Source organism: Trachurus trachurus (assembly GCF_905171665.1).
Source record: "Trachurus trachurus genome assembly, chromosome: 17".
NCBI lineage: Eukaryota > Metazoa > Chordata > Actinopteri > Carangiformes > Carangidae > Trachurus > Trachurus trachurus.
Window position 1 is genome coordinate 10,606,332 of NC_139900.1, and position 15,124 is coordinate 10,621,455.

General features: G+C 39.0%; 1 protein-coding gene across 1 annotated transcript; it reads left to right on the forward strand.

The window, feature by feature from the left end:
- Nucleotides 1-1,685: 1,685 nt before the first annotated feature.
- Nucleotides 1,686-12,002, forward strand: rabggtb (Rab geranylgeranyltransferase subunit beta). Its single transcript, XM_083990906.1, has 9 exons — nt 1,686-1,748; nt 2,110-2,217; nt 3,780-3,977; nt 4,764-4,869; nt 5,081-5,133; nt 5,227-5,337; nt 5,641-5,766; nt 8,065-8,214; nt 9,925-12,002. Exons 1-9 carry the CDS (start codon nt 1,746-1,748, stop codon nt 10,063-10,065), a joined length of 996 nt encoding a protein of 331 aa, XP_083847032.1. The 5' UTR covers nt 1,686-1,745; the 3' UTR covers nt 10,066-12,002.
- The last annotated feature ends 3,122 nt before the right edge of the window (nt 12,003-15,124 follow it).

The window sequence follows — 15,124 nt, forward strand, 5'->3', positions numbered from 1 at the left end:
CAATGTGGAGCTGGCTTGCCTTGTTTGATACAATGACAATAAGTTTCTACTCTATTCTATTCTACAGTATGTTATGCTATTTTTTTGTTTATTTTCATGATGCAGTGCCAAGTAATGGGTAAAATATCATTCAAAAGGAACAATGGAGTTTCCATGTATTGCTGTTTCTTTGTGTTGTTTTACTTTTCAATAAACTCTTCCACTTTCAAAGGTGTGGCTTTTTTCTTAAGTTTACATTTTTTATCTGTGACTACAGCGGCATTGATTTGGATATTATTTTAGCATGGAGGAACTGGATGAGAGGATCAATTATCTTGAGGTGGAGTTAGTTCCCAGATCAGCTTCACTAGAATAAAAACAGGAAGTAAGGGGAGAACTGCGAACATGATCACATGGATTCACAGATGATTTTTCCACCAATACACTAATAGAACTAGCTCATAGATATGTTTCTGCCTGAAGCTCACTGGTCAGTTTAAGTCACTAGAGACGTTTTTCTTTCTTTTTTACTCTTCAGTGCATGGATCCAAGTGGACTCTGATCTGAGCTTGTGCATGAGGCAACTAGTTTAGTCGGATCAGATTTACTTAGATCAGAGATGTGACAATAAGGAGGGAAAATTGTTAATTATCAAATGAAGTAGGTTAAAACTAATTTTTCAAAATTAAACTCTGTGGTGGGGTGCAAGGTTGCTACACATGAAATAAACTAACAGCAGTATAAATCATTTACAGCAGTACTGACAATAAGAGTAAATTCATTCAACCATTGTTTTAACAAAGGGTTACACTGAGGCAGAGATGTCATTTACATTTACAGGTACATGGATAACCTTTTTAACATGTAGGCCTACAAGGACATATTACTTCATTTGTTGATATGTTGTTGCTTTCTATTTTTCTGTTTCATTTGTTTTATTCTTTTCTTATCATTTTCTACTCCATTTAGCTATTTTACCGGTATTCATCCCCCTCCCCAGCTCAGACCACTATTTATTGATGTGTGGTTGTTAGGCTGTATGCATTGTTGTATTGTAAGTTCTGATTATTAAGATAGTTTTGATTTATTGTTTTATTATTATTGTGCAATACAAGTGAAAAACATAAAGACAGGAAGGACCTAACACAGCAACACAGCCAGTAAATAAATTGAAAAAAAGAAAGAAAGAACAAAACAAGAGAAGAAGAAAAACAAACATCAGCAGCCAATTAAAGAGAGTTAAATTATTATAAACAGAACAAACCTTCCTTTTTTTCCACTTTTCCTTCATTTCCCCCCTTTTTCTTGTCCCCTTTTCCCGCTCCTATCCCTCCTCCCTCCTCCCCTCCTAACCTTCTAGTTTAACAAATATATTACAATGTAGCCTAGATCTACAGAGATGAAGTCAATCAAATAGTAGGGGGATACAACATGGGTGAGTACAACCTCAAACAGGCAAACAGAGAGGAGACAAGACAAAAATAAAAGGAAACACAATAAAATACAAAAATAAAAAATAAAAGGTGGGTTAAGAGATTTTTTCTTGTGTGAGATGAAGTAAGTCAGTTCTGAGAAGGTCGAGCAACCAGTTTAAATCAAATCAAATAGACTAGGCCTATATAAAAGAGGTTTAAATGCAGTTTAAACAGTGAACCAGCAGGTGGCAGTGGCGGCAATGCGCCTCCTCCAAACCGACACGGAGAAGCAGAAGAAGCAGCAGCAGGAGGAGGAAGCCAAGAAGAAAGTATCATGCGAGATTTCTCAGGATGGTAGGAAAACCACCCAATTATCGTCATGGTGTTTGTTAGTAAATGTATTTAAAGATGCCATCACAGCCGAAGTGTGTTTAAAGGTCCCGCCGTCTCCTTTCTGTCCAGATTTAACCGCTAATGTGTGAAAACAGTGAGAAAAGGAGCTAAACTGTAGCTAGCATCAGAGTTAGCATGTAGCTGGTTGCTAGCTCAGCCTGACAACAACCTCGTCCTAATGATTCATTCAGCTTCAGGTTTCATAAAGACAGGGTGTTATTATGGATGTATCGTACCGTGTGGACGTGTAGGTTGAGTGTGTGTCCTGTCATCATCATCACACTGTTGTCATGTCATGTTGTCATGTTGTGTGTGGTGTCAGGGTACCCAAGTGAAAGATGTCATCATCAAGCCTGAAGCTCCCAGCTCGCTGCTGCTGGACAAACATGCGGACTACATCGCTGCCTACGGCTCCAAGAAGGACGACTATGTGAGTCATGTCTCTTATAGGCTCATATTTAATGTGTTATACAGTCATATATTGATGTGTCCACCTTGGTTTCCTCTGACCTCTTGTATTTATATTAAGACAGAAAAGCTTTGATACTTGCTTTTGTGGTATTCACATCGTGTCCTCCTACTTGAAAGATACTCAAGACAATTTTATCAAAGACATAAAAGTAATGAACAATATCTTAGTTAGTTAGTTAGTATTTCAGACATGTTAAAAGAAATAAAACATAATACAGAAATGGACAGACATAACATAAAAACTTTGCAAAGACAACATATGAACAAAAAATGTTCATGAAAAAATAAAATAAAATAATTGAAAATAAAGGTAATTTGATTTTTTTGTTTGTTTGTTTGTTTGTTTGTTTGATATCCGAAAAGGAGTGGGAAGAAGTAAAACTTATTTACTCCCACCCCTTGTTCATAAATTATCTATCAAGTTATCTAGTCATTATTACTTGAATTTATCTATCAAGTTATCTAGTCATTATAATCTATACAGTAAGTTAATTTATGAGTTATTTAACTGGATTTATTCTAATATGTTATTATATATTATATCTTATCTAGGAGTTCTGGTCTCCAACAGCTGCTGAATGTCTGTTCTGTATATGCTACTGAACATGACATAAATTATAATGCCAGCAAGAGTTATGTTCTGATCTGCCGCACTAGAGCAGACCAAAAAATGTCTTTTCCTGTTTTTAAACTGTCAAATAATAATATTGCTCCTTGTAAAAAAGTCCTTACAGAGGACATGACAGATAATGACGACGATATTTATTTTTTTGGAATACTTTATTTTGAAGTTTTCAATTATGCAAAAACAGTACAACTTATTCCCACAGGCAAGTTAGTATAAAGACAAACAAATAAATACATGATAATAGTAATAAGAAAATGATTAAGAAAATGAAATGAATACATAAAAAATAAAATAAAATAAATAAAAAATAACTAAATAAATAAAAGACAATTATTACATTGTGACACATATCTCACTAAGACATCTTAAACATTGTACTTAGACATTAATATCAATTTACAACTGATCCAGTTTAAGGATTACAGAGAGTCCACAGCTGTTAGGGGTAATGTTTCTATAATCTATATAATCAATAAAAGGGTGCCAGATCTTTAAAAAAGGTGTCATATCTATTTCTCATAACATATGTGATCGTCTCTAAGGGTAATGATGACGATGATATTTATAGGCAGTGCTGCACAGATGACGTCAGAATATCTCTGTTCAAAGCTCTGTACAGCGCATACCTGTGGGTTAACTATAAGAAAGCAAGCATGAAAAAACTACAGGTTGCTTATAATGACGGATTAAGAATTTTACTTAAAAGACCTCGATGGCTGAGAGCGAGCGAAATGTTTGTAATAATTTCAGTTTTTGATAGTTTTTGTGTTTTTCTTGCCTATGGACCTCGAGTCTGAAATAAAGATATATACTGTAGATTGCAGTGTAAGATATGATTAAATGCTCACGAGTCAGGCTGAGGTAGTGAATGATCTTCCTTTGTGTCCGTGCAGGAGTACACGCTGTCCGAGTACCTGAGGATGAGCGGGATCTACTGGGGGCTGACGGTGATGGACCTGATGAGCCAGCTGCCTCGCATGAACCGAGAGGAGATCGTAGAGTTCATCAGAGCCTGTCAGCACGAGTGTGGGGGCCTCAGCGCCAGCATCGGACACGACCCCCACCTGCTCTACACCCTCAGCGCTGTCCAGGTGACTAGACTTCTTAACAGGCCCAAAAATCAACACAATCAATCATGTCCCAATATAATATCACCAATAATAGGCTTCAACGTTGGCCTGGAGGGGGTTGCACAACATGTAGCTGCATTTAATGAGCCGTCAACACTTTCCCTGCACCTGAACGCTGACTGAACTTCGCTCGCACTTCACAGCCCAGCACATCTTGTTTAAGTTTTATAATTTTTTTTAGTCAGAACGGAATTCAGCATTCTTTATTTTTATAATTTCCATATTCTTCTTGCTTTAACTTAAATGCAATTAACTTAATTAGTTAATTAGTCCAAACCGACTCGACCCGTCGGGTTTACTCGGGTCGGCTCGGGTTGAAGTTGAGAACTCTACAGGTGACTCCCAACACAGTCAACATGAACCTTTGGCTATGTAAAAAAGAAAATGTCTTAAAATCAATTGATGAGACGTCATGCTTTATATAATAAATCAAATAAGCAATTGAAATAATCTGTCTATTATGATAATAAGGTGTTTCTAATTATTCTAATCTGAAGGATCAATCAGATTAGATCTGTTTTTGCCTTTAATGGAAAGCACAGTCGAGAGAGAGACAGGAAATGAGGAGGCAGAGAGCGGCTGCTCTACCAACCGAGCTAAACACCGCCCCAGATTAGATCTGTTTTTAAAGATGTTTTTATTTAGCAGAACCTATTTTTGTGTGTCAGCATCGGGTTGGTGAATTAATCACCATTCATGTTTATTTCTGGTTTGATTACAGCATTTTTTTTTAAATCTCTTCCTCAGATCTTGTGCTTATACGACAACGTGGACGCGATCGATGTGGACAAAGTGGTGGAGTACGTCAAAGGGCTGCAGCAGGAGGACGGCTCATTTGCAGGAGACAAATGGGGTGAGAAGAGTTTACTCTGATTTATGACGTTTGGAATAATGTCTCCTCTATAAATGGAAAAATAATTCAAATAAGGAGGTAACACACCTCAGTATGAGCACACACTTTATATCCAAAAGTTTTATAGTATATGAGTTATCATATAGTTTGCTTTAAATATTGTATAAAATAGTGCAGCATTTGTTATAACGACGGCTCTTTGTCTTTACAGGAGAAATAGACACAAGGTTTTCCTTCTGTGCCGTTGCTACACTTGCGTTACTGGTACGTGTTCGACTTTTTCCACTGGTTTTTATCATAAAGCTCACACACAACAACACAGTCATTTAACAATGTCTGTTCTCTGTTGTTTTTAAGGGCAAGATGGACAAAATAAACGTCGACAAAGCCGTAGAGTTCGTCTTATCCTGTATGAACTTCGACGGAGGTTTTGGCTGCAGACCTGGCTCAGAGTCTCACGCTGGTCAGGTGAGTTTCAACTTGAAACTAAAAGTTAAATGAAAGAAATCATGTGTTAAGTTGTTATTTCCCACACAGCATCGGACATTTTAAACCATTATTCACACGCCACAAATGTGCGGCTGCAGGCAGATGTCGTAGGAGGGAGGCTGACTCAGCTAAGAGGTTGTCAGTCCGCGATGGGAACAGGAGGAAATGTTCTCACTCTGCTCGGCTGCTGTTGACGTCCACACGCCCCTGAACCGAGTCACGTCTTCAAATCAAATCCCCCCTCAAATCACAATGTTCTTCTTTCCCCTCTCCGTCCGTCAGATTTACTGCTGCACCGGCTTCCTGTCGCTCACCGGGCAGCTGCACCAGATCAACGGCGACCTGCTGGGCTGGTGGCTCTGTGAGAGGCAGCTGCCGTCCGGAGGCCTGAACGGACGACCGGAGAAGGTTGGTGAACCGACGCCGGCTCGTTTGTGTTAGTTCTGCTGGGTTGATGTTTCACACTACGGCTGGGACGATTATTCTTTTCTTTTACGTATTTCTTTGGGTGCCGATTCTTCGATATTGCCGATTTTTGCTATTTTTAGTTTGCTTTTTTAACACCAGACCATGTGAAAAAGTTGAATGATGATGATGATGATGACTACAGACTATTATACCAGGAGCCATATTTCCCCTCAAAAAAAAAAAGCACATCACATGTGAGTCAGTTTTTCAGATTTATTCTGCAGCAGCATATTTTAATAATTTCAAAGTAATCTGCTACATTTAGCTGAACTTATATTCTCTTTTCAAAAGCCTGGTCTGTAGGATGTGAATCTTTGAGTATCTCGATTCGATTCAAAATCAGTTCTCATAGTTGAAGTTGTTTATTATCGTAGGATAAGCCCCTTGAGTTGTCACAACTCGTTTACGAGGGGGTCCTACACACATAACATCAAGACATAACACAACTCAGCACAATACAATGAAAGGAAACAAGACAAGACAGTACAATACAATACAGACAATAAAATAAAAAGACAAGACAAACATATACAATAACTAAGACAAAATTGCAACCAAAGTTTGTACAAATATTAGATGAAATATGGCGACAGAGTCAATGAAAGCATGTGCATCTCATATGCACATAGACATAGATAAATGTGAAGATTCAACCTCCATCCTGATACCGAGCACAGTGGATGTGGCTGCTCAGCTGTAGCAGTGTGTATTTTATAACAAGAAAAGAAAAAACAAAACAAACAGCGACCGTCCTCTCAATCGACGTTAGAGGGTCAGGTTTCTGATCGGCACGAGCCTAGTCACAGACGTTCAATAGAGTATTTTGACCTTATCAGTTAATGGTTATTAATCGGTTAATGAGTGTCGGTTATCTTAGCTCGCTGCAACGCTGTGTACGGAAGCCTGTGAGGGCGCGCCGAGAAATGGAGGAGACGTTAATAAAAAACAGAATCGTAGAAGATAAGAATCCTGATTCTTACATGAATTGTTTTTTCCCCCCAAACCACCAAAGTTCAAGAGTTTAAACATAAAAGTATTGAGTCTCTGCAGAAAGTGAGGCTTTTAATTTCAATCAATCTCTGTTGGAAATAAAATACATCCACCACCACATTATATCGTGTCATTGCTCCTGGCTCAGACAGGATTGAACACAACTGCATGTGAGATAAATTAAATGTCAGAGAGGGAAATAGATAAACACCAGAGGGATCCTCTTTTCTCTCACTTCACATTTCACACCCTCCAAATCAATTCTGCAGAGTTTTAGATTTTGTTCCTCTCTGCTAAAAGCACTCAGGTCTTTGTAAAGTGTCTTCATCAACACCAGTCACTCTCAACAAGACGTACGTTAAATATATAATGTATCAGGTGAAACTATAAGTTAAAGGAATAGTTCACCAAAAAATGAAATTCAGTCATTGTTGACTCACCCTCATGCTGTTGAATACTCCGGAGTAGTTTTATATTCCTCAAAGTGCATCTGGAGACCTGGGAGGCCGGTTCCTAGTCCAACGAAACCTTTATATGAGAGTAATAGGGCCCGACACAAAAACGTCCATAAAACTACACAAAAACCTTGTTATATTCCTTTAAACTGCTCGTCCACTGCAATCCAAGTGTCCTGAAGGGAGATTGTCCAGAGTTTACTCGAAATGATGTAATTTTTACAGCCTAAACAGTCCTGTATTGAATTTGTTTGGGGCGCACTCTCGTGACCGGACTTGCCAAACTGACGTTGTTTGGTGTAAAATCTGGACTATATCCCTCCAGGACACTTGGATTGCAGTGGACGAGCAGTGTGGAGGAATATTACAAGGTTTTTGTGTAGTTTTATGGACGTTTCTGTGTCGGGCGCTGTTACTCTCATATAATGATTTCGTTGGACTAGGAACCGGCCTCCCGGGTCTCCAGATGCACTTTGAGGAATAAAAAACTACTCCGGAGTATTCAACAGCATGAGGGTGAGTCAACAATAACTGAATTTCATTTTTTGGAGAACTTTTCCTTTAATATTATGTGTTCAGCAACCAGAAACCAAACGGCGGGACTACGGATGGAAATAAGCCTAGAGCTAAATCTGGTGTATTTACATTTTGGATGTTCATGAATACGCAGAGTCCCGTTACAAATAAACAAATAAATGAATGAAACCCAGATAATTTTGTTTGAATTGTGACACAACGAACCACTGCAGAATCGACATGTGTTGTAATTAAACGACGTGTTTCCTGGGCTCAGCTTCCAGACGTGTGCTACTCCTGGTGGGTGCTGGCGTCGCTGAAAATCATCAACAGGATTCACTGGATCGACAAAGCCAAGCTGCGGATGTTTATTCTCGCCTGTCAGGACGAGGAGACGGGAGGTTTCGCCGACAGACCAGGAGACATGGTGAGCTGTCGGACACAACAACACAATGAAAGTCTGTGTGTTGCCGTGGAAAGAAGACGTTTGTCCGACCCCGACTTTTCTCAGAACCAACGTCTTGTGTTTAATCTGCATCTGTCATCTCCCGGCACCCAGGGTCTTATTTCACCTCCTCTGTCCTCTTTCTTTTTCCTCAGCTGTACACACAGATCCTATCCTTTGTGTCTCTGTCTCATGTAGTAAAGATAACTTTTATCTTACAGTAGATACACTTGGAGCTGCCTCAGCGCTTGAACGCCTGAAGCTGTGCTGATAAGAGTTTGATAAAAAACCTCTGGAAGATGCTGCACTGATGTGTGTGATATGGCTCAGTATTTTTAGTTTTTGGAACAAATATGAAACTCAAACTTTATCAGAAGAAAACTGAAGTAAATATAGAAGCTACATCTATTTTTCCCTATTTTAATAAACACTGTTAGTATCTGCTGTTCATTTGCACATTGTTAATATAATAATATTAACCAAGTAATAATTTAGTTTATAAATACCAGAAAATAATGGAAAGTATATTTTAATTTAGTTTTGTCAGAGTTTGTCCAAAACCCTGAACGTCTTCAGTTTATCCCCAAAGAATACAAAGACAATCAGCTCATGTTTGCATTTGGGAATATGAAACCAGACAGTTTTTGCTACACCAGTTTTCTTAATTACATAAAAAAAAAACACAGAAACAAAAAAAAAGCAGGCTGCTCATCTCTGCTGCCTCCTTTTCATATTTTCCACCATTTGATCCAATTTATAAGATGTTACTTGAATTATATGTCATATTTCTGGCTCTGTGATGCTGATAGCTGCGTTTTTACATCCTAAAATATATACAGTATATATCGATAGTCTCCCATAACATCTCCCCCACCCCCCTACCCAAACAGCTCTGCAGAGCAACACAGTCTACCTCCTCCTACCTCAAAGCACCTTAACAGCACCTTTGAAATGCACAGTTTTTACCTTTCGTTTCTTATGTTTCTATTTAAAGGGATAGTTCAGCATTTTGGCAAATTGGCCCATTGCCATAATCCCTATAGTTTTAGCAGTAGGTTCGTTACCTTTGATTGTCGGTGCAAGCTATTTTTAGATCGGCGGAGCTACGCTATGGAGGCTAATGGAATTTCTTGGTTTCCCTCATCAAACTCATCAAATACACAATCCAACAACTCCACAACGCTCTGGTGGACAAGTTGTGACCTGCACATTCACCACGCTATGAGATAATAAGACAACAGAATGTTACCAGACAGAGTTGTTTTAGAAGTAAATTCATGCAAAACCGCTGATGCGCGTTGCCTTCAGGGACAGTTTTTCAGCAAGCAGTCTCTGCATTTACCTCTAAAACAACTCTGTCTGGTAACGTTGTGTTATTATCTCATAGCATGGTGCATGTGCAGGTCACAACTTGTCCACCAGAGCGTTTTGGAGTTGTTGGATTGTGTATTTGATGAGTTTGATGAGGGAAACCAAGAAATCCCATAATGAGCCTCCGTAGCGTAGCTCTGAGCAGCTCACGGCTCTGCTCCGCCGTTCTAAAAATAGCTTGCACCGACAATTAAAGGTAACGAACCTACTGCTATGACTATAGGGATTATGGCAATGGGCCAATTCGCCACAATGCTGAACTATCCCTTTAAAAATCTATACCTCTGACTCTTGTTTACTGTCCCTCTCTCTGCTCTGCAGGTGGATCCTTTCCACACTCTGTTCGGGGTCGCCGGTCTCTCCCTCCTCGGAGACGAGCAGATCAAGCCGGTGAACCCGGTGCTGTGCATGCCCGAGGACGTCCTGCAGAGGGTCGGAGTGCTGCCCGACCTGCTCAGCTAGCGGCCTGACACCATCATCATCATCCCAACATCACACATCCACTCACACACACACACTCACACACTCTACTACCACAGCTGGATGTTGGGAGCAGAGAGAGAGAGAGGACCACCACCACCACCACCACCACCACCACATCGTAGTGTTAGCTGAAGTCTACACACACATTTCAGACGCAGGTTTTGGTCTCCGCTAAGCGAGGACCAAGAAAACCTGACTCATTCCCTCTGAGCCTCTCCGTCTTTAAACCCTCCACCGCTCATTATGTCATCAAGCCAGTTTTCTTGGGTTCACTGCAAGAAAATAAGGCTCTGAGAGGAGGAGGTCTAGGCAGGTTGTGAAGGAATGAGGAAAAAGAAAGAAGATGTTTTTAAGTGTAACAGCACATAAATCATGAAACAACATTCCTCAACATGTTCACATGTATCAGTCTGAGGGAAAAACACACAACTGTTGGCACAGGAAGGAAACAGTTTGGAAATGTCTCTCTCTGGTATCTCTGTCTTGCTCTCGTCACCTTTTCAGCGTGTTAACTAGCCAAGGAAGTTATTATCGTTTCTGGGAGACACCTTGATTTCTTCCTCTGTTATTCCACTCCCTTTCATTGTCATGTTTGTTAGCTGAATAACTGTCGAATATTCAGTTTTTACGTGACACATTTGAGAGCGTAGACGGGTTATGTGTGTGGGTGAGAAACAGCCAGATTCTACTGAAAAGTGAAAGTTAAGTTTTCTATGTCACAGTCTGTTAGTCGTTTGGTTTAAAGGCACCACATCTCATTACTTTTCTGTTTTTTCTTTAGTTTTGTTTCTTGTTTTGGGAGCCTTTTCCTGCAAAACCTGTTTCAAATAAAATAACTTCCATAGTTGAAAAGTGAGAGCATGACAAGGGCGAACTATCCTCATCCTGTTTACGCGACAGCAGTCACACCAACACTACTAATAATACCTCTCACAACTGGAGATGCAACACGGGACGTTTTTTTTTTGTTCATGTTACTGCATTAGAATAACCTCAGTTTAACAGTACAGGGCGAGACTATTGCTTTGGCAGGCAGCGAAAGGAAGGAGACACCCAGAGCTCAAACACATGGCAGTGTCTGAGTCTCTTGCCAAGTATATTTTACATCTTATCCACGGTCTCGGCTGCGCTATTTATTCAAATCCTTGTTACTCAGTCCAGCATTGTAATGTAGCTGTGGGCAGAGGGTTAGGTTTGCCCCCACACTGTGTGCAGAGTCATGAAATGTTTCCAGTCTTATGTTCAGATAATTCCTAACAGAATCCGTGAAATGACTTTTTCCATTTGATTTGTTGAACTTGTTTATTTTTTTCTTTCAGGAATAATAACCGATATTCATTGTGCAGCACTTTGCGTTGTCTCACTGAATGCACCTATTTTTCTGTTGTAACACAACAGTAAGTCAAGTAAATAAGAGCAGAGACGTTCTATATTGTAAGAGTAAATCAATCACGCAGTTCAGTCAGTTCTCAGATTTTCCCCAATTTGAGAGACTGGACAACACTTTTTAGCATTTTTAAGTCATATATAAACATTTATGCATTTTTAATGAGTACAGTTGACAAATAGTGTAATAACTTACAATGTCCCTGAAGTTACCAATGAACAATAACTGAACTGAAACACTGTCACGGTTATGCAAAGTAAAAACATTGACCATATGATCTAAATTAAAGTGTATATCATGAGAATAGGATTTAAATTTAGTTCACGGTGAATTGTGTTGCTTCAAGATTGGTGTAAACTATAGAAACAACTCAAGTCAAAACTGTAACTGTTTTAAGGTCTCTTGTTTGTGTTGTGGGGGCAGCTCTGGTCCAACAAGCTGCTGACTGACTAATGCACATCTCGATGTGTGAATATTAATGTAAATTATTTGTTATCTGAGTTGGCAATAAATGTATGATTTCTCCTCAGCTGTGATTCAGTTTGTTTCTGCGCTGAGAGATTTGGGAGCATTTTGAATGTTTGCTAATTATCAAGCAAAGAAAAATGGGGCTGTGTTTATCACCGGCTCTATCCCACTGGGATCAGGCATCTAATTTTATTTTCTCAGAGAGAAGTAATCAAGGCAGCAGCCAGTTAGCAGATTAACATGGTGGATGTGTCTGTTTTGTGCCTCATGTATGTTTAATCTAATTACTTTGCTTTGTTAGGTTTCTTTTATTTGTGCACAGAATTAAACGTGGAGTTCAAGTGTGTTTCGATCGGAGATGAAACAATAGGCTGATTGATTGATATAAAATTAATTTTCAACTATTTTTTATCTTGGAATTAGTTGTTCCAATCATCTATAAAACTAATATACTAAAAAGTCTTGTTCCTACTTCTGCACAGTGAGAACTTTCTGCTATTTAATTGCAAACATAATATTTGGGTTAAAAAAAAAAGAAGATATCTCGGCATCAATGAATCTGTTGGGGAATTTTTGCAGTTTAATAAACCAATAACTTATTGATTAAATGTTCTGCGAGTGAGACTTTTGACAAAAACAAAAACTATTTGTCAGTTAAGACAGACACTACATACAACATGTCTATAGATTCAAACATGTTTATGGTGAACCTAGCTGGCATGTGAATTTTTTGTAGGCTATTATATTTTGTTTCACATACACCACATGTTGATTTATTTAACACTGAGTTAAATTAGTATACGTAGTTGCTAAAGCTTTTTTTTTAGCTGTAGTTTGTTCAAACTACTGCCAGGCTGAACTGCATGTAGTTTTACAAGCTAGCTACACTTGCAAAGTAGCTTCCCCAACACTGGTGATATTATCTTGTCATTGATTATATAAAAAAATATATTTTTGCTGATTTGAATGGCTCAACATGGCAGAGTGTAACCAGCTTCTAGCTGAGAGCCGGTGCACACCTGTGCTCCATAAGTAGCTGTTGACTCTAAATGAATTCAAATCAACATTTTTCTCCCATACAATCAATCAACAGTCATCTAATCAACACAGTTTCTTCACAGCAGGTTCCTGGTATAATAATATCCCATTTGTTCCTTGTGGCTTTGAGAGTGCAGACACCACTAGGTGGCAGCCTTACTTTTCAATATGAAGTGACGTTGATCCAGAAGCAAAGATCCTGCTAGGGGCCTGATTACACTGAAGGAAAAAAAAAGTGATTCTATTGGTAGTTTAAGTTGCTGAAATATATATAAATGTGGGTTCGCAGTGAGAGGACACAGTCACAGCTCATGAGTTATTTGTCAATTGGCCAATTATATATTAAAGACCAAGAAAAACAAAATAACCATTTGCAATTTAAAAGGTTGAACCACTGCATATATTTGCCTTGAAAAAAATACTTAAAACTAATCAATATATATATAGTATAAAGTATATAACTTATAACACTTTCTAATGCATTTTACATTGTATGTCGTATCCACGGTGATTCATGTGGTGGAGGCTGTAGTAATTACACTGGCACCCCACAAAATGCCACGACTGTTACCGTGCAAGAAATTATGTTTCATAGCAGTGGCAGATGGTAATAATGGAGCAGCATAAAGATTGATGCTCTCCGCCTGAGTAATTAGAGCCAGGTAATTCTCTCCTACCTGTTTGCCTCCATGTAATAAAGATAAGGACTTTTTTTTTTGCAATGTACAGGCTGATAAGAAAATGACACTTTACCTGGAACAATTTCTAACAATTGCTTTCATAAAATGTCAGACTAATGATAAAGTGATAACAATAACTATGTGGAACATTATTATCTCCATCCACTAATTACTGCATCATAATAGTGAAAGGCTCGGTACATTTTCATTTCCATGCACCTCATGTGTTCAGATAAACTTTTAGGAAGTGAAGAAAATTTGTACAGAAACGAGTTGGAGCAATATAAAATGCCTCATTTAAAGCTCTGTTTCTTGATTATAATAAAAAACTACCAATTATTAACAGCTACATTGTTTATTTGTGCTACTAAATAAATGACTAATGAGCAGTTTGAATAATATCAATAAATAGCCTACAGGAATGGACAGAGCAACCACAGCCTTTTTGTGTTGGTTTTGCATTTCTTAAAATTGCTGAATAGCGCTGCTGTGGTCATTTTGTGTGTTTTGTTTTGTTTTTTGGGTCATTTGTGTATATTGTTGTGTATATTTTGTATATTTTGTTTTGGGATTGTTTTGCTTCTCCCTCTGGGCCTTTTGAATCTCACAGTTTTGCATCTCTCTGTTGCTGTTTTGCATCTCTCTGTAGTTGTATTGAATCTCTGGTGTTTTTGTGCATATTTGCAGTCAGTCTGTGTCTATTTGTGGTCAGTTAGCTTCTGTTTGTTATCATTTTTTCCCCCATCTTTTTGTTGTTTAATTGACTCCACAATGAGAAAATGTTGACTCTATACTGAGGTTTTGTTCCAGAGCTCCAGGTTTCTTGTGTCTGGGTATATAGACCTGTTCAGTAATCCATTCACGATACCAACTTGCATGGCATGTCACCCCCGGCAGCACCTCTGTTCCTGCCGTATGCATTTTTAATCATGTGATATTTTCAGTGCAGCGTGGACCTGCAAGAAATGTACTGGCAGCCCTGTGAGTTTTGTATTTATTTGTCTATTTATTTTGTCGATGGGGGAGCGGTAATCTGTGGGCCCCTGGCGTCTGGGCAGAGAAAAACCTGCTGGTTGTTAGGCTACTGAGAAACCCCACCGGCTCTCATTAGTGAGGAAGAGAGAGAGAGATGAAGAGGAAGACAGGAGGTGGAAGAAATAGGGGAAAAAAGAAAGGCATGAGTGAAAGATAAAGGCAGGGAGCGAGGAAAGCAGACAGAGAAGGAGAGGAAGAAGAAGCAGAGAGACAGCAGGATAGATCGCAGCTTTCACGTCTCCGTCTTTTTGTTTGTTTGCAAGGAGAGCCGCAACCCATTTTTTCCCCCCTCCCTCTACTCTCCTCTCCTCTTCTCAGTCCCGTCACCCTCTTGTTATCTCTCAGCACAAAATACTGAGGATTAGTCCAGGCCACGGGGGCTGCAGCCAAATGCTGCTGAACCACAGGCGCAGCAGACAATCACTTAATA